Here is a 19,053-nt window from a genome sequence, read left to right as displayed (position 1 = left end):
AGCCATGATGTTCAAGTTGTGGAATGTAAATCTTTTATTAAACAGTTGTCTTTCCACAGTAGTAAAGCTTTGGCATGTACAGTATAAAAAATAATCACCAACCATAATTAGACCAAATTACTCTTATTAACTGCATACTAAGTGTCTTCAATACAATTTTTTCCATATAAAAATACAGGGAAAAATTGATAAATAACAGGTAAGAGAAAGATTTCTAGGCAATACTAGAATCATTTGGAAATAGTGAGTACTGTGGATATTTCAAATATCACAGCAACAGGGACATGCTGTTCCTACAATATTGTGGGCCAGATAGTTAAGTGGAAGCAGAAGTGTTTGGGTAACTTTCCTATTGAAAATTTTGGTAATATCATTTCAAGACATTTTGTATCTTGGTTGGTGCATGTGCTTCCCTATTGATCCCAATCCAAATCACAAGTTAGAATCATTTCATTTAAAATACTGAGCAGTATGGAATACTTTGGAGAGCTGGCAACATACTGCTCCATTTATGAGAAAAGTCTAAAAACACTCCCAGGGTGATGGTTGGAGAAGCTGTGAATTGAGCTGAAGCTGGAGAAGTTACTCCAGAGCAGAGGGCTTAAGAAAGAAACAAACTAAGCTGGGGTCTGCTAACATCACTCCAGTTTGGATGGACCTTGACAGAGATCCGTGCTTGTTTCTCTGGGTTGGAAATATTACTCTCGGGAATCTTCTCTGTCAGCCTGTACATCTAAAGGCATGAAGCACTCAATTGGGCAGTTAACATTCTGTTAAAAAAGAAGAAGAAAAATTAACAGCAATGCTGGAAAGGCTACAGAGGAAAAAAGGGGAGGGTGGCTATTCTGATAATTACTTATGCATAGGAAAATATGTCTAGCTTTAAGAGCTTAGCTATATATTGGGCAATGGGAGATGCTCAAGAGAACCCAAATTATGTTACAGGATACAATATTCTTTCTACTCTTAAGTCTTTTAAAAGTTTTTAAAATTGGTTCATTCAGAAGAAAGGTACCTACAGAAAGAGGCTCCCTGCTATGTGCCTAATTGCATTTAGGGGAGAAACACGCAGGGTGCAAATGTACTTACAGTATTTGTTCTCTGATGGTATCTCTGTGAATACTGGTTGTAGGAGTGGCCAGTTGAGCCTTCGTGGCCGGGTTCAGCCCCTGGTCTGCGGCAGTTGTCACAGCGCCAGCCCTGAGAGAGCAGAGGCATGAAGTCGGATGGGGTTTATGACAACACAAGAACATCGCAACTTAGAGCTTGTGTCGAAGAATTTCACCTCTTACGAGTTGGCAAAATACACACAGTTAGTCACAAAGGAAGCTTTGAGGATGATTTCACGCACTTATAACTTGCAGAATACATGTTGGCTGATAACGAGTATTTTATAGCTGCCTCTATTTATGCTTTTCCTTTCTCCTGAAATGTCTTACAAACCCCACCCATCTGCTAAGGCTGATTCCAGTCCTGACTTCCTTAATAAGCTTTCCACACTACATGATGGAGGAGGTTTTCCTGGAATCCTAGAGCTTTTAAAAGGAACATGAGATCACATGGACAGACACCCTCATTTTATAGGTAAGGGAAAGGAGACCCAGAGGAATGACTGACTGGGGGGCGGGGAAGTCACACAGTGACCTGTGAGTGGAGTGGGACTGCCACCCAGCTGGGTGACTCCTGGTCATGTCCTTTCTACTGAGAGATCCTGGGACTTTCCAGTCATGTGAGCCGCCTTTTGCCTAAATTAACCTGAGTTGGGCTTTTCTCTTATAGCCAGAAGAACCCTAAGTGATACAATCACTTTCTTTCTTATATTGTCAGTGAAATATTTCAGACATATTTGTCCATTTAAAAGCATATTCCCTGTAATACCTAAGACAGTACGGGTAAATACCTACTTTTATTTATAAGAATCAGTGAATCCTTGCTTTCATATAAAACACGTAACAGTTCCCACTCCTCTCTAAAGTGTTTCATTTCGCACTTCCCTTTAGAACAGAACAGGTGTCACACGTTAAAGGTTTCATGTACATAAATCATGAGGCAGAGAGGCTGAAGTGAGACCAAAACCGACTTCTCAACAAATTCACTTCCATCACACTTTTCTACACTGAGCACATGACCAGAGATGACTGAGTTCTGTGATCACGGTCTTTATATATGTTAAAGAGAGAGAGAGACTCTCCCCACCCAACCACGAGTGGTGGAATAAGGTCAGAGTAGCTTCCAGGGGCTGCCCTCAGCCAGACCCCTGAAGATCCTTCTCTGCTGCCAGTTTAATCTTCCTAAAAACCGTCTTCCATCATGTTCCCTTTCTCTTGGGCACCTGCAACTGGCTAATGCCAAAGGCATCAACCAATGAGCCTTACCCGGGAGCAGGGGGCATGCTCTTCAAGGGCCAGAATTTGAAAAGCTGTTGGGGAGGGTATGTTTTCATTGAAAACAAAGGAATGTTATGTTTCATTGCTTTTATTTGAGTTATAAGGCATTTTATTTTGTAATTTCAAAGATTAGAGGAAAGCACAGCACTTTTCTGTTATATTGAAGTAGGACACAGATTAGAAATGGTTGAGAAGTACTGGCATGAATAATGGACTTCCGAGGCCCTCATAAGTGGCCCCCACTTCTTCCCATTTAATGTCTTCCCACTAGACAGCAGGCAGATGGTTGTTTCACTGGAGCCCACATGTGCCAGCTCCTTCCCATTCCAAGGGGCTGTGCTCACCCTGCTCTCTCTGCTTCCCCCATCCCTCAACCAGATTGTAACCATCCTAAACCCCAGCCAGCGGACTATGCTGGTGGCGCAGTGGTTAAGAACCCGCCTGCCAATGCAGGGGACATGGGTTCGAGCCCTGGTCTGGGAAGTCCCACATGCCACGGAGCAACTAAGCCCCTGTGCCACAACTACTGAGCCTGTACTGTAGAGCCCACAAGCCACAACTACTGAGCCCAAGTGCCACAACTACTGAAGCTCGTGCACCTAGAGCCCGTGCTCTGCAACAAGAGGAGCCACTGCAGTGAGAAGCCGCGCACCGCAATGAAGAGTAGCCCCCGCTCGCCACAACTAGAGAAAGCCCGCATGCAGCAACGAAGACCCAGCGCAGCCAAAAATAAATAAATAATTAAAAAAAAAACAAACCCGAAACCCAACCAGTTCATTCTTCTCTTTTCCACCAAACCTTTCCTGCTGACATCAGCCTACATGGGAACTGGGTTTGTCAGATCCACTCAGAACCTGACTTAATTAGCTGGACTTTCAATGTATGCTAATTTAATGTCTCCAGCTATATCGTTAAGAGCCAGGACCATTTCTCACTCCCTCTGTGTGTCCCATATTCCTGAGCATAGCACTAGACCTATGGCAGGAATCTATTTGGGGATTGAGAGAGGGTACAAGATTAGACCTGGGTATTCAAAATATTTAACAGCAGTATCACAGGGGCACCTGCCCAACAGAATGGAGCAAGAAGCCCAGTGCCACCCAGCGTTTAACACTTCAGTTGCTGAAGAATGGAGGCAGTCTGAGAATAGTAGGTATGGGGGAGGGGGCTAAGGCTGCCACAAAGGGGGAGAACTGGAAAGGGGTAGTCAGTAGCGTTATGTTCCAACAGCAGCCGAACTGTTTCCCCATTTCATAAGGTGTACTACCACACCTGTGTGCACAGCACACACAGGAAGCATAACAGTCGTCTGTACAGGAACCACCCCCCTTGTCTAAATAGCACGGAGCCTGGCCTATCTGGTCTTACCCGCTGGCCTCCAAAGCACGTGCAGGAGCAAATGGCACCAAGATATTCTTTCTGCCACTGTTCTCCCACGTGGTACGTCTTCCCATCGTCGTAACACGTTGCCTCATCTACGTGGACACACGAATCATAAGCGCGTGTAAGACTGAGAACAATAACACAGACTTGGCCCCTCTACAGGGTGGGTTTGTTTCTCTCCTAAATTAGTCATCACAGCCCACGTCCCACACGTTGATGGGAATCATCCATAAGAGAGGTACTGCTGTATAGGTCTTAGGGCAGCATTTCCAGAGACTAGATCTAATCAACTGGAAACGGTTCAATGCAAAGATAGAGGTCCTATTTTAAAAGTTGAATCTAAAGACCCGTAAGGCTTTCTTGTTACATTTCACTGCATATTATGGTCAAAATACTCAGGTCGGAAAAGTGCTAAAGTGCCCTATAACAACATTAAATTATGGCTCATTTTTGAAGCTTGTCTCTGCTGTCCCAAATCAGAAGATTAACAAACCCACCGTTCACTCCTCAAGAAGACCTAAAGTCTCCAATCATTTCTGGGGATGAGAGTTACAGCTCAGTAATGAAGGTGGGAGCGCTCGAGAAGGCACTAAAAGTGATTTGTGGCAACGTACGGGGATCGCACTTGAATTCTCCTTTTCCATTTCCAAGACACGTGCAGCTCATCATCTGGCCACTTTCTCCCTGACGGTCCCACTTCTCTCCAATCTTGTAGTTCACACCATTATCATGGCACCATTCTGGGGGGTGGGGAAGATCAGAGGCAAGGAGTTATTGGCATGTTCTGACTCACAAGATGGTGAGCGTACTGGGACATGTCACCAGATTTTCAAAGCCAGGTATCTGGAAGGAGTGGCAAGGAAAGATGAAGGTCATGATCCCTCTGACAAACCACTTTTTTGGTTGGATTTGAAAATATTATCTTTACCACTTAACATTTTCTCAGATATTTTAAGATCCAGTCTATTCCATCATAATCGTTTCACAAGAATAGTCAATGACCTTCATTTGAATTCTCCCTATTAAAGTTTAAAATTGGGAAGGCTGAAAATAGATAATAGATGAAAAGTCACTTTTGGATTTGCAGAGATCCTGGATACAAAGTTCAATTAACCAAAAAGCAAAGATCAGCTTGTTTCTACACACTACGACCTGTTTCTTGTAAATGGGAAAAGTGAAAGAATAAACCTATGTATCAAAACAAAAACAAAATGATAAATCAGTGGTTATCATCCTACAAATAAGACTGGTTCTAAGGAATATCTAAGATTCACAGTTATATATCTTTAACTACCATATATAAAAGATGACTTTTTAACCTTCAAAGTTTATACTAAAACAAAACAAACTTTGGAAGTTTATATAATACACACAACTTCTATTTTGTCAACAAGTCAGTCATTCCTAAAACTTTAAAAAAGTTAGTCAATCATTATGACATCTAAGTGAAGAATATGTAAGTTGAGCCAAAGAATCACATAAGTCAACTTACGGCTCTGCTCCCACAGTTGCGCCTAAGTACTTACATAGGTAATAAATATACAGACTTAAAAATAGCTCAGTTTCAGAAATTTAAAACCACCTAATTGATGCCAAATGTTAAAACTTCCAACTCCTGAACAGCATATGACACTTCTTTCTATTTTCAGATGGTCAAACACAGTAGTCTGCATTGAAAAAATTAGTTGTTTTTATATTTCAGTCTGAATTAAACCAATTCGTGTATACAAGTTAAGTACTCTTAAGATCTTTTAAAAATCATTATGTCATATTTCACCCAGTACAATTCCTGGTTATGTCTATAGGAGGCTTGTTATAAGGCATAATGATTAACACCTATGAAAATGAACCAATTTTCAATAATAATCACATCCTCTAAAAACAGAGCAGAACCGAAGGATTGAAAAATTCTAATACTAACCCTCAAAGCATGATAAGTCATTCCTAGGATTATTTTAACTAAAAAATAATTTTAAATAATAAAATCCTTTTATAATTTGAAAATCAAATATTTTTCAATTGAAGTTGATTCTTAATTATCTACAAATGGATTATCTGTACTCTCCACATTACTTGGCAAGATTCAAGCTACCCAATGTGTGTATGTATGATATGAGTGTGTATGTGAGATATGAAAGAGTGTGGGTGTGAGTGTGTATATATACTATGATATGTGTATATTTGGTTTGTGTTGAAAGAGATAGAATATTTGTAAGTATAAATGTTCACCTCTGAGCTCACTCAACACTACAGATTAAAAGAGACTTGAGGTTCCGTTGTGTCTCTGATACCCTTCATTAGACCTGGCTCCAAAGAGTTTGACTTTATTCATTTAACAAAAAAATTTTTTAAATCATATTACCATCGCAAATTTATTTTTAATTAATAGTCATATTGAAATACAACCCTTGAGATGAAGCAATACTCAACAAGTAAAATTTCCCATCATTTTTTTTTTTTTTTTTTTTTTTTTTTTTTGTGGTACGTGGGCCTCTCACTGCCGTGGCCTCTCCCGTTGCGGAGCACAGGCTCCGGACGCGCAGGCTCAGCGGCCATGGCGCACGGGCGCAGCCGCTCCGCGGCATGTGGGATCCTCCCGGAACGGGGCACGAACCCGTGTCCCCCGCATCGGCAGGCGGACTCTCAACCACTGCGCCACCAGGGAAGCCCTCCCATCATTTTTATATGATGCAAAATGTTACTTTGAGTCAAGCAGTCTCTCCTCATTTGCTTCATGTTTGGAAGAGGTTGCATCTGCCAAACATGCTTCCTCCTTTGGCACATTGTGAGAATGCATGGAACTGCAAGAGGTGGACAAAGCAAGCTACTCACTAGATGAATCACATCTGAAATGACCACTGCCAAAGCCTAAGCACTGGCATGAGAGTTTAAAGCCAGATTCAGACAATCGCTCCCACTCCTCTCCAATGGCATAATGGGAAACCGTGTAGGGGTCGAAGCACGAGTCATCCGTGGGTTGGTTTAGGCCTTGGTCAGCTACATGAAGAAAAGGAGAAAAAGGCAAAAAAAAAAAAAAAAAAAATAAAAACACATCTTATTATGGTTTTGGACCATAAGAAGAGAACTGAATTATTGTATATAATGACTTATTCGAAAACAAAAATCCCGGTAGCACTAAAAAGCACTCATCTGTTCTATCAGTGCATCAACTGCTCTAATAAACAATGCTTAGATTTTGCTAGCGAACACTTGCCACAAGCCTCTTAAAAGGAGCCCATCTTTCACTTTTGCCCTCAGTTCTAAAAAAAAAAAAAAAATCATTTCTAGTAAATCTAGTCTATATAACATGGAACAGATCATGAAGCAATTAAGAACTTCAGTGGTATGCGAAGGCTGGAAATTCCTCTCCATCAGTACCTGAGTGACCCTAAGCTAGTTATTTAACATTTCTCTGCCTTATTTCCTTCCTCTGTAATGTGGGGATAAAAATAAAAATATCTCTACCTACTCAGGATCTTGTGAAGATTACGTGAGATCATGAATTCAAAGCACTGCCCTATTACCAACACTTAGAAAGTGCTCGCCAAATAAAGAATAATTATTAGAGGGCATCTTTTGCTTTTAATGCGAAAGGTGTCACAGTTTTATATACCATTAAAATGTGATCGCATTTATTTTATTGCATTTTTTTGGTATAATAGTGCAAAAAGCCTAGATTTTGTACAGTCTTTTCATAATGGTCAGACTGCTTTACTCTATCAATAAAACCAACTGTTCCAAATAAGAGAAAGCAATGGGATATCGATGGCTTAGAAATTAAGTAATGGAATCTCTTCGTGTTGCCTAAGATCTGGTCTTTATGTTTTGGGAAAGCTTATTTTAAAATAATCTATGCAAACAAAGCATGCTTCAAGTTATTCTCTAAAAATCAAGTTAACTTCTGTGACTTTGAATCCCACTGTGTATATTTCTTTTCACAGTGCAAAAATCAAAAGCTCAAAAGCAATAGATATTTGAAGTGTCTAACATTTTGAAAGGCATCACAGTGGAAGAAAAGAGAGTTTTGTTGAAACTAAGATGTCTGAAATGTCTCAAAGCTGGGAGAACCTGGCTAGAATGCAGAATATTGCTGCTGGGAATAAGGAGTCGGAAAGAAAAATGGAAGGAACTTAAACTGCTATGAGGGGTTTCAATAACCTTCCTAAAGATAGCCAGGAGTTAAAATTCCACCTGACCAAATTCCATCTGGAGATGGAATCTTTTTTAAAAAAATGATGTGGAAAAAGCACAAAGACCTTTGTGCTCTTGAAAATTCCTTTCACATGGCATTCTACTAGCAAAACCACACGAAGCAGAAAGTGTGCATTACCATGGATATATAACACAATAAGCCCAAGATAATACCCCCCCCCAAAATAAACTGCCTAATTCACAGGCTTTTATACATGTGAAAGAACACAGTCACCTATCGAATGAGGAAGGAGGCTGAGGTTAAGTAACTGGCCTGAGGAATAAAGCCTGTCACTTGGCAGACAGAATTCAGCACTCCCTGCTGATGGGGAATGGAGAACCATCCAGTTGGAAAATTTGAGATTCATGATTTTGATTATTCCCTATCTCATGTTTCTTGGTGACTCTCCAGCTTCCTGGAGTTTGAAAAGCTGGGTGATACACTACTGGTTTAACGGAACTTTCCAGGTGCTACAAAGAGTCAATGACCATTTAACCTCATTGTGGTTTTAGGCCTATATAATCATGAAATAACATGGGAATAAAGGAGCTCTTTGGACAGAAATGGGCTATGTTGGTAGCATTTTACATCAGGACCAAAACCCAGCAGGCATTAATGTCGGCAGATAAGGAATTTCCTTTACAGGTAATCACTTTCAGTACTTAAAACTTACTCAGGAGGACAGCAACCTGGTAAGATGAAGACGGTCTGGGAACAGAGATCAGGAGACTTGTGTCCTATATCAACCCAGATACTCCCTAGCCGGGACTCACAGTGTTGGACCAAACAATATTTGAAGTCCTTTCCAGGTCTATCATCATATCACTGTTTGAGACTCTATTTATGTATGTGTTTTACAAGATACTACGATACTCTGAGGGGAAAATAATTGAATTTAAAGTTGCTCAGTTACTTCATGGAATTATTTCCTCAAGTCAAAAGACAACAGCAAGCAAGGAACAGTCACTTGAAGAAGCATCTCTGGGGTAGTCCAGAACTTTTGCCCAAATAACCCCGATGTTCACATACCAGAATTGCCCACGGTAACTACTTGCTCCCGAACCTTGTGCCTCTTCTGGTCTTTTATTGCCTCCACTATGATGTTGTAGGTGGCCCCTCTGGTAAGACCTGTCAAGGTGGCACTAGCAGAAGTTCCAGGAACTCGGAACTGCAATTATTAGCACATCCAAAGTAGGGGAGAAAGCATTATAGTGAGGAATTGATATGACTTTCCCTATTCTCTTCTCAGTAACTCTTACTGTGTAAACAAAGCAAAGGGAGAAAAAGATGAAGAGTGTAAAGGTCCCAACCAGAGAAGGAGAGAAATGGAGCTTGAGTGAGGGGCTATCGTTTCTACATGACAGATTTTCCTGCCAAAAATCTACCCTACATGCTCCACAGTTACCAGGAACCCTCACTAATTCTAGAGACAGCCTCCTCTTCATCCTGCTGTAGTTGCAGTCTGGGCAAGCCCACTGGCAGCCGTGGCCATGCTGCCCCCTTCACATAAAACGTGGATGCTGTGCTATGTGGGATACACATTCATCCCACACAAGCGGCATCTGACCCCAACATGGGGTCCTTCAAACCCTTTGCCAAATCCTCAAACTCATGTTTCTAAGCTCATAAATCCTCCACAGTGTAGCCAGTTTTTAAAAGTCTGCCACTTTCTAAAAATAAGAAAACAGTGAACATTGATATCAGCAAGACAAATTAAAGCATAGAAGTTTTAGTCAGAGAATCAATCACTTATAGGCACAGCTTCAGCCAAATTCTTTCTCCTTTGACATATTGTAGATAATGGGATTCTTCAAGGACAAACCGTAACGATGGCATTTTAGCCCTTCCTGGACAAAAGTAAATTCCGGCAGAATCTCTCTCTCTCTCTCTTTTCTAAGATCATTCTTTGTCTATATTACCATGGAACCCTCAAATGATCAATAGTAATAGAAATGATTTTATTCTCTACTAAACGAAAGCTAATGACACTCTTTGGAACATACCCTAAAGTACAGCCGTACTGAGATTAAAAAAGAAAATCAGGACTTAAGCAGGCCACCTTTCTAAGAGGTTCTATAAGTACGCCACTGGACATCAGAGCTCTGGTCGCTTCAGTAGCCTAGCTTAGTTTTTTTCCCAGGCTGCCCAGAAGTAAAGAGAAACATGGATTACCTGCAAGGGTTCTTCATCAATGCCAACTGGATGACATGAAATGATATACTCAGAGCTTTCCTGGAATGGGGTCCATGAGATTGTTGTCTGAGAGAGAGCTTCTTGTCCTGTAGAAGCATTTGGATTGAGTCCCAGAACGTGAGGGTAGAGATGATGGTCTACGTCTCCCCTGGGGACAGGACCAATTTGGATCTCCTCATTTACATTCGGTGGATACGGTCTTGGCCTATGCCTTACGGGGCTGGCCATTGTGGGCGGTGTGGTTCGCCTAAAACCATGCTCCTCAAAGATCATTTGTTGCCCAAGACTGGGCTGCTGACCAGAAGTGCCAGGAAGCTGAATACCGTTTCCAGTGTCATACCCAGGGTTGGTGATGAAAGGGGTCTTTTGAACTGTGGAGGGAACATCCAGGATCTCTGGTCCATGAAGATTGGGGTGTGGAAGGGTTACCAGTTGGGGAAGCTCATCTAGCCAAGAGAGGTTAGAGCCAAAAAAAGCAAAGCGTGTTAAGCTCCCGGAGGTAGCCTCGGGAGCCGTTATCAGTTCAGGCAACAATGACTATTTTTCAATCAGATCAAAGCTCCTGGAAAATTAGCAGTTCTTAGGTCACAAAACACTTTTTTTCCAGAAAGAAATCTTTATGATTTTTCTCAAAGTTTTCTTTATAGTTTGGAACGAAAAAAGTGTTAGTATGAATTTATCTTACACACAAAGCTTTGAACCGCTGAGCCCCACAGAAGCTGCCTCTGCTCAAATCAAGCCTAATGGAACTGAAATATGCAGCCTTTTTGCTCTTTTTCACTTGAGAATCATGTTATGAGGACTAGAATCCAGACTAATTATATCAGCGTCTGAAGTATGAGAATTCCAGAGGTTTGGTGCAGTAGTTTTTCACAGTTTGAAATGCTAAGAACAGATTAAAATACACACATAACATTTATTTTAAAATTCTCCTATCAGCATAAATAAAGCATTTTCTTCAAATTAAACTGAAATTGGATAAAAAAGTAAGACATTATTTAGTTTGAAGTTTTAGAAACCAAATAAATAAAGACAAATGAGAAAGATTTTTCCCTCCCCTCCCCCTTCTTATAAAAACATTTTTAACTTCAAAAGAATGTATAGAAGAACAGCAACGATCGCAGCTTGGTTTTTACATTTTAATACCCGGTTTGAAGTTTTTAAAGATGAATCAAAGGCTTTTATATTGACTGGCTAGGAAAAAAATAAAACAGTTCTGCAGATGGTTAGCTTATTCCTGCTATCAAAGAGCACAGCATACATGCTATGCTGTTAGAGGAAAAAAAAAAAGTTTCATGAGAAATGCATCGAAACCTGGAGCACTTTTGCCCTGCAAAATGAATCATTCATAATTAGTTTTGTTTTGGCCATCTCCCTGTTAACCACCGAGGAAGGTGCTCTTTACCTGTCTTTTTCCTCCCGATCAGAGGCTCACTCTTCTGATTGTTCTTGAGGGCAATGACTTGGATTGTGTACTCGATTCCTGGTTCCAGACCTGATGGAAGGACAGATCATCACATTATGTCTGTGGGCTCAGCTAGTCAAATGAAAGTTGATCTCACCAGGAGATACTACTGGGAAGCAAGCATCCTCTCTCCAGCTGGCCACTGGCCTCGTGAAAGGCAAAACTGACTTCGTTTTGCTTCTGCAAACACTCAAATACTCTGTATACAATAGCCACTTAGCAAATTAATTATCTTCCTGTCAAGTCTGACACCTGAATGAGCACTTTACTTTTCCTGGGTATTCGGTTAACATGTGGTCTCATCTGCCCTTCTGAATTCAAGAAAATCTATCAGCGTTGTACACTGCCAGCGAAATACACACTTGGGAGAGATCAGTGCAGACTGTATACATGAATCTACTTAGGCCTAACAAAAAGATGGCTCTCAGTGGCAGGATCAATGAAAAAGTTAGACTACAAAAAAGTGCTCTGCAGGAAAGAGTGACCACTCTTTGTGTGGTCCCTGTAGGAAGTATCCAATTCAACGCCTTCCCTATCTGATTCTATTTTCCTGTCTCCAAAGTTTCTAAAGAAGCAGTGTCTCCTTCTGGTACCTGCGTGTTCTATAGGATCTTTAAGTCTAGATGATAGCCTATATACACAGTTTACCGTATAATCTCTTGGACAAAAACAATACCAGAGGCCTATGATCTCTTATTCCCCATCCCAAGCACTCTCTCCAGTATGGATGACTGGGAATCACTTTGCCTCAAGACCTATCCTGTGAAACCGGATAATGAGGGCCATTGCAGGTGGCAGTCTGGCAAATCCTGCAGACTTATCATTCTTTAGGTTGCTGAGTGAGAGAACAGTATCAAAATTTGCTAGTTTGCTTTGAAAAATGTCTTTTTCTAGGAAGAATTGATAGCTGTCTGGCAACCATACAGCAGATAAAAAGATTCTAGCTATGCCATTATTGAAATTATTGCTTTGTTGTGAATTCTGAGATGTATCAAGCTTGACAGCTCCTCCATAGAGAAGGCTTTTTGAAGTTGTCAGAAATGGGGCTTCTTGTTCTCATGGTACAGCACCAAAGACACAGTTGGAATCTGCTAAGCACTTTGTGTGTCCTAGAGAGTAAAGAGGAAAACGGCAGCATGGAAGCAGCAATACCAGTAATAGTAGCTTCTGTGACACCAGGGCGGGGCCGAGGGACCACTTCTCTGGGAGGGGACCCGGGCTTCTCATACTTGATGATGTAACCAGTAATCCTGGCACGAGGTGGCTGCCATGATAACAGCAGGGAGTTGGGTGTGGTGGCCAGGAAATGCAGGTTGGATGGTGCATCAATGGCTAAAAGAAAACAAAGTTACATCTCTTTAAGGAAATGAATAACCAAGAAAATTATTCCCACATTCTTTTCCCAGCCCTTAAAAACAGACTTGAGAGAATCTGAGAGCTCTGTCAACAGTAAAAATGATTCACTGTGATCTGGAATACAAAAGTATCAGCCTCGTTTTTGTTGCTCAAGTTCACGTGACTGATCACACAAACATATAAGTCAGTGGCATTTCTTCAGTAGAAAGTGTAGTTACCAGTAGAGGCATCGATGACCACAGGGGAGCTCCGGGCATTGTCATTCAAGGTGTACAAGTGGATCTTGTAGTCAGTGCCGGGTTGTAAACCTGAGATTGGTGAAGAGATGATTTTTATCTGATCTTCATTTACTAGGAAAATTTTCAAACTCATCTGCAATTTTCATGGTTCCTCCTATCATTGCCTGTTTATACAGACCACAGAAGTGGTTCACATTTGAAAAATAAATTAGAGCATGGTATGGGTGTTAACTGCTCATGAGAAGGACACCTCAAAAGAAAGGCACAGATGCACAAAAAGACACTGGCTAAAATAGATTTTAAAATCCCCAAATGCTGTTAGAAGTGACTATCTTGGTGATAGGGGTGAGCACCTACTGACTGTGTTTTATCAGATGGTCACTGGTTGGGAACTGGAATCAGAATTTTCAATCTCAAAAAGACCTAAATTGACCCAGATATTGAACATTCTCTGACAACAACTTTGATCTCTATGAAGTAGTGTCGTTTGCTTTTTCAAATTTAATTCTGCTTTATAATCTACATGAATGTTAAGAAGTAGACACTATCACTGAGTTTCTTTTGGCTCTCAAGCATTATGTATATATATTTTTTTTCCCATAAGAGAGGGTTCATTGATGAAAGATCTCTGATGAATGGGACTTACGCCATTCCTCTGGCAAACATTAGACAAAACCAGGCGTTCACAGGACAGAATGTTTTGATCATGGGATGAAAATACGTTGTAAAAAATAGAGCTGGGTTATCATAAAACACTGAAGATAAATTTCATCAGTGTAAGTGGTAGAAAGACTAATAAGCTAATTTATGTTGTGAATGGCAGTTATCAAATGTGGTCAGTAGAGTGAGCTCCCGGACCTGTGATGGTGTAGCTTCTGACATCTGGCTTGATGGTTCTCTGAATCGGAGTCTGGCCGTTGGCTGGGATGGCATCGACTTGGAAGCCGGTGATCGTCTCAGTCTTGGTTCTCCAGCTAATGGTGATGGTGGTCTCAGTAGCATCTGTCACACGGGCCCTTCTTGGAGGGCTGACATCTGCACAGGATGACAGCCAGAGATTAGTGCCTGGCTGGCTCATATAGGTAAGGTTTCGATATTTTAAAACGTTTCTTTATTCTATACAAATACATCAGTTTCTACACATGACTAATAATGTATAGATTTTCTCCTGCGGCATCCAGAGAGAAAAAGCAGACAGTAATTAGGAAACATGAGAATATTCACCTTGTGTACTATTTTTTTTAAGAACTGAAAAGCTTTGCAAGTGCTGTCAGTGGTTCCCAAGGCTGGCTTTCTATATCTACAAATACCTCAGTGAGTGTTAAAATTATTGTTATTGTAATATAAAATATGTGTAATAATATAAGGAAGGTATATATATAATAATGTATTGCTAGTATTTTCTCATTCTTATATAGATTCATATTTTTTCTCAACAGGTGCAACGCCAGCCCTATTTCATAGATGAGAAGACTTTGACACTTTACGTGATTTCTGAGAAAGAATAACTGTGGGTTATTGATATGGCAGAAAACTAGAACCCAGGCCCAGTATTGTCCAACCCTTACTGCACTGTTAGATCCAACAGAAGCCAACGCGTCCTCCTCAAACTTAACTCTATGAAAACAAATTCTAACCAGTAGAACATAACCTAGGTGTTAGTCTTAGTTCACTGCACCAACTCTAGCACATCATGAAGTGATTGCATGTACGCGCCAGTAGACCACTTTCTGGAGAGGCACAGGAGGCAACAGTAGTAACTGGGAAAGCAAATCTATTTCCAAACTGGGAATCATTCCATTGTTCACTTAGTGATCTAGAAAGGCATTTGCCATTCTTTAATTTTTGTTTATCCAGAACGTTTTTTGACACTAAAAAGTTTGATTACTCACTCTCCAGAGTCGTGACGACTCCCTGAGCTGGTCTGCTCGTCAAAGTGTCCTTTAGAGCATAGACGCTCACTTCATATTTAGTGGCCACCTAGAAAGAAGGGCGCAGTAAGCTTCAGCAATGTGATCTGAAGCCCAGGAATTTTCACTCCAGCGTTAGAAAAAATGCAATGGTTAGAAAAGAAAAAGTAAGCTAGCCAAACCCGCAGAACTGTAAGTTCCTATATTAATTTCCTTCCTACACTGACAACATATTCAATTACATGAATTAAAAAATGCACCTGAGGTTGAGCCCAAGTAAGCCATAACTTACATATTTATGCTAAGCTGGTACAAAATGAGGAAAATGGTAGTAGCCTGTTTTTCTCTTTGATGATCTGACAGGTGCAAATCATGAATTTTTCTGATCATAGAGAGGCAAAGAGAATAGTCTATCTCTGAACCCTCTTTCTGTAGTTTCTCCTGGAATTGGCCTTATGTTAAGAAGTAGAACAACTTCCTAGGTTCCTGGCTAGCTTTCTGCATGCACATCTAGAAGGATTAAAGATGACTTAAGGAAGGTAGGATCAGGCTGGGTTGGTAAAAACTGGAGAATATTCCTTGCAAAGGTAACAGGACTGAGAAAAAGCATAACTAAAGTAGATTTATGCATTCAGCCTATGGATATATAAATTGCCCCCACTTCACACACAATACAGCGTTTTAAAATAAACAGAATACACTTAAAGAGCTATGCAACAGGGCTTCCCTGGTGGCGCAGTGGTTGAGAGTCTGCCTGCCGATGCAGGGGACACGGGTTCGTGCCCCGATCCGGGAAGATCCCACAACCGTGGAGCGGCTAGGACCGTGAGCCATGGCCGCTGAGCCTGCGTGTCCGGAGCCTGTGCTCCGTAACGGGAGAGGCCACAACAGTGAGAGGCCTGCGTACCGCAAAAAAAAAAAAAAAAAAAAAAAAAAAAAAAGAGCTGTACAACATCCAATGCTGCTCATAAAATTCTGTCCCTGATAGCTTAGGTCAACACAAAGTAATTCTACTTGATACAAAATTATGCTAAATTTAATTTGACGGCAGAGGCAAAGAACACAGATTTATTATATTATATTTCCACCACCTTCAACTGTGTAAGAAATGACCTACTTCTTTAGTCCAATGAGAAAAAGGACACTTCTTACCATGAGTCCTGATACCACCACAGATGAGCTATCGGGAGCAAGGTTGATTTCTTTCATTGGTCCGGTCTTCTCCTTAGGGGTCACTCGCACTCGATATCCAGTGAGCTGAACATTGGGTGCCGTCCACTGGGCGGCCAGGCTGGTTGGTGAAACTTGAGTGAACTTCAGGTTGGTTGGTGCAGGAATGGCTGTCAGGATGGTCATTGGTTAGAGGTTATCTTACAGTAAATGGGGAAAGGGGGAAAATAAAGTGAATTCCGAGTAGATAGGTTGTACTTCTTTGGTTGGGTGGGTACCCTAGTCAAGCAAAGATTTAGTACAAGAAAGGACAAAAGGGGGTGCAAAATGGAGAAAATGTTTGCTGAAAAATATGTGTTTTTTATCCAGCAATGCTCAGAATCACTGGAAGCACTTGGGTAAATGCCAAAACTCTGAGACTTAAGGTTTTAGCAGTTGGTTTTTTTGCTTTCCCTTAATAAAGTCAAGTTGGCTTATTGGCCATTAGGATTGATCTTTCCATTTCTATGGAAAGATGAGCAGTAGCCCCTTTCTGACAGAAATTATCTTTGTATGGAAAACCATCTCACAGAGTATTTCATCCCTCCAAAGACAGAATTATGATTTTATTCTCTTTGTTTGGACCTCATGGAAGACATCACTGCTAAATTTGAAGTATTCTCTGTGGTGCAGCAGCAGAAGAAAATTGGCTCACAACAGAAGCAGAAAAGAGAAGCAAAGAGCAATAATACGGATTGTCACCTCCAGGGTTTATGTTGTCACGAGGAGACATCTTTAGCATTCCACTCTGCTTTAGAAATAAAGCATGAGAGTTTAAAGAAGGTGGAAAGCATTTGCCCTATCAACTGTTTCCTATGTGTCTGATTCTCAATCCTTTTAGCAAATTATACACCTAGCACATGATCTCTAGCCAGAGAAGGAAGGTCTTACCCACGTGTTCTCAGAATCCTGCTGCTATGAAATGGCCCAGTTTGGGTTCCTTAGGAGGCCAAATTTCTTTCCTTTATATACAATGAGCATAAGTAACCACAGAGAGTCAAGGCTTAGGAAATAATCCACACTTTTCATGTTCTCTTCAAATGTCTCGCTTCATAACCTTGTCTGTAAACCAAGCTGCTCCAAAATTTCCTTTCATTAGACTTTATGTAAACGTCACCTACATTTTACTGCTTATTACTAATCTTCTTTAAAGAGGGTCTTTCCTAATAGACAGGTGGATTTTGGGGGTACCCACTTGCACGGGAATCGACAGCCTGATAAAGTATAATGCATTCAGCAGGGCATAAAGCCGCTGCTCCCATGAGCACCCAGCAGTGCAATTAACGATATACCTGTGGACTGGGTTCCAATCAGGGGCTGGCTCTCCATATCATCGTGCAAGGCAACCACACTGACTGTGTACTCAGAACCCGGCCTGAGGCCTTGCAGCTCTGCAGTCTCTTCTTCACCATCAGGTGCAGGGAATAGCTCATGGATTCCATCCTCAGGGCTCGAGTAGGTCACCCTGTACCTGGAAACTTGCCCCTGTGGGCTTTCCCAAGCAATTTTGATGGAATCGACATCCACATCAGTGAATGCCAGTCCTTTAGGGCGATCAATGTCTGTTAGGCAAATTAACGGTAAGAGGTTATGTGAAAAGCAAGTTGCGAAATAAGCATTTTTATAACATGCAAAGCAGTTCTGCAGATACCATTTTTCTTTGATGAATTAAATTCCAATTAACCCACTATTAAATGGAAAATTACTTGATCCTTGCTTAAGGTTTTTTGGTTCAGAAAATATTTAATGTTGCATCACTTATTAAAACATAGGTGTACATGAGATGTGGAGATACCCTGCAAAATGTCCCCCAATGAGGATTTATTTATATTCATCTTAAGATATTCTACCAAGATTTGTTTTTGCAATGTGATGTTAGTCTCACAGACCTGGATTTTTTATACCTTGGAAATGGCAAAGTTGATGTTCGATGTTAGATTCAGATTGTTATATTCTTTCTTTAACTCTCCCCCTCCCTCCCCATTGAATATTGTAATGTATGCTTATTTAATATAAATATAATCTTTACATTAAACGTCGGTCCAGCCACAGTCTGGTCCAGCCACAAATGCTCGAAACATAATAGTTTCATGAGGCACACTTCAATCAACTTTACCATCCAGTTGTAGAAAAGAAGGTGCTAGCAAAATATTTTGTAGATTTGCTAGAGGCTAATAAGATTTTGCTGAGGCGATTTGAGCAGGAGAAATTCAAAGCACAGCAACTAACTATGGTAGTTCCACAACTTCTCTCCCTATATGTTCATTCCTTGGCACCGAGAAGGAAAAATGTTCGCAAAGAACTCAGCTCAAGATACAAACTAGGTATCCAGACACCTAAGCACAAAATTTGACTTTGAACATGGAAAACAGGCACGGGTTACATACTGGTTACTGCTGTCTGAACCAGAGGCTGACTCTCTCCGTTTCGATTCTGAGCGTAGACGCTAACCACGTACTCCACTGTGGGCTGCAAGCCTTCAATTGTCATTTCTGTTTGATCTGCAAAGGGAGTGAAAAGAAAAGGCAGCATCTATGTCATTCACTATGACAACCAAGTGACTTTCAGAGTTCGGGAGTAAATGCATGGTGGCCTGGAATTTTCATTTGCAGAATTAGCATGAAAATATGGAGGAGTCACACATGGATTTCCTCTTGGACAGACACGTGCATTGCTAATACAAATTACCATATTGGAGTGAAGCCACCCTAAAGGATAA

The 19,053-nt window shown here is 41.0% G+C and overlaps 1 protein-coding gene across 24 annotated transcripts in view; it reads right to left on the bottom strand.

Annotated features, from left to right (window-relative positions):
* Positions 1 to 10: 10 nt before the first annotated feature.
* The window catches only part of FN1 (fibronectin 1), a 70,088-nt gene continuing 51,045 nt past the window's right edge, over positions 11 to 19,053 (bottom strand). For 4 of the 24 annotated variants that reach the window (XM_032638113.1, XM_032638117.1, XM_032638121.1 and 1 more), the window contains 14 exons: positions 18,722 to 18,835; positions 16,278 to 16,465; positions 15,108 to 15,195; positions 14,074 to 14,250; positions 13,195 to 13,284; positions 12,773 to 12,952; positions 11,561 to 11,650; positions 10,135 to 10,241; positions 8,992 to 9,130; positions 6,603 to 6,767; positions 4,385 to 4,510; positions 3,756 to 3,862; positions 1,090 to 1,200; positions 11 to 770 (listed from right to left, as the gene is read on the bottom strand). In XM_032638113.1, coding sequence (XP_032494004.1) covers positions 699 to 770; positions 1,090 to 1,200; positions 3,756 to 3,862; positions 4,385 to 4,510; positions 6,603 to 6,767; positions 8,992 to 9,130; positions 10,135 to 10,241; positions 11,561 to 11,650; positions 12,773 to 12,952; positions 13,195 to 13,284; positions 14,074 to 14,250; positions 15,108 to 15,195; positions 16,278 to 16,465; positions 18,722 to 18,835 — 1,754 coding nt within the window. In that variant the 3' untranslated portion in view covers positions 11 to 698. Of the gene's footprint in view, positions 771 to 1,089; positions 1,201 to 3,755; positions 3,863 to 4,384; positions 4,511 to 6,602; positions 6,768 to 8,991; positions 9,131 to 10,134; positions 11,651 to 12,772; positions 12,953 to 13,194; positions 13,285 to 14,073; positions 14,251 to 15,107; positions 15,196 to 16,277; positions 16,466 to 17,626; positions 17,897 to 18,721; positions 18,836 to 19,053 lie in introns of all 24 variants that reach the window. The other 20 variants (XM_032638102.1, XM_032638105.1, XM_032638110.1 and 17 more) reach the window with 10 other exon arrangements.

This window comes from Phocoena sinus, chromosome 7, assembly GCF_008692025.1.
Source record: "Phocoena sinus isolate mPhoSin1 chromosome 7, mPhoSin1.pri, whole genome shotgun sequence".
NCBI lineage: Eukaryota > Metazoa > Chordata > Mammalia > Artiodactyla > Phocoenidae > Phocoena > Phocoena sinus.
This window is presented reverse-complemented; position numbering and strand designations above follow the sequence as displayed.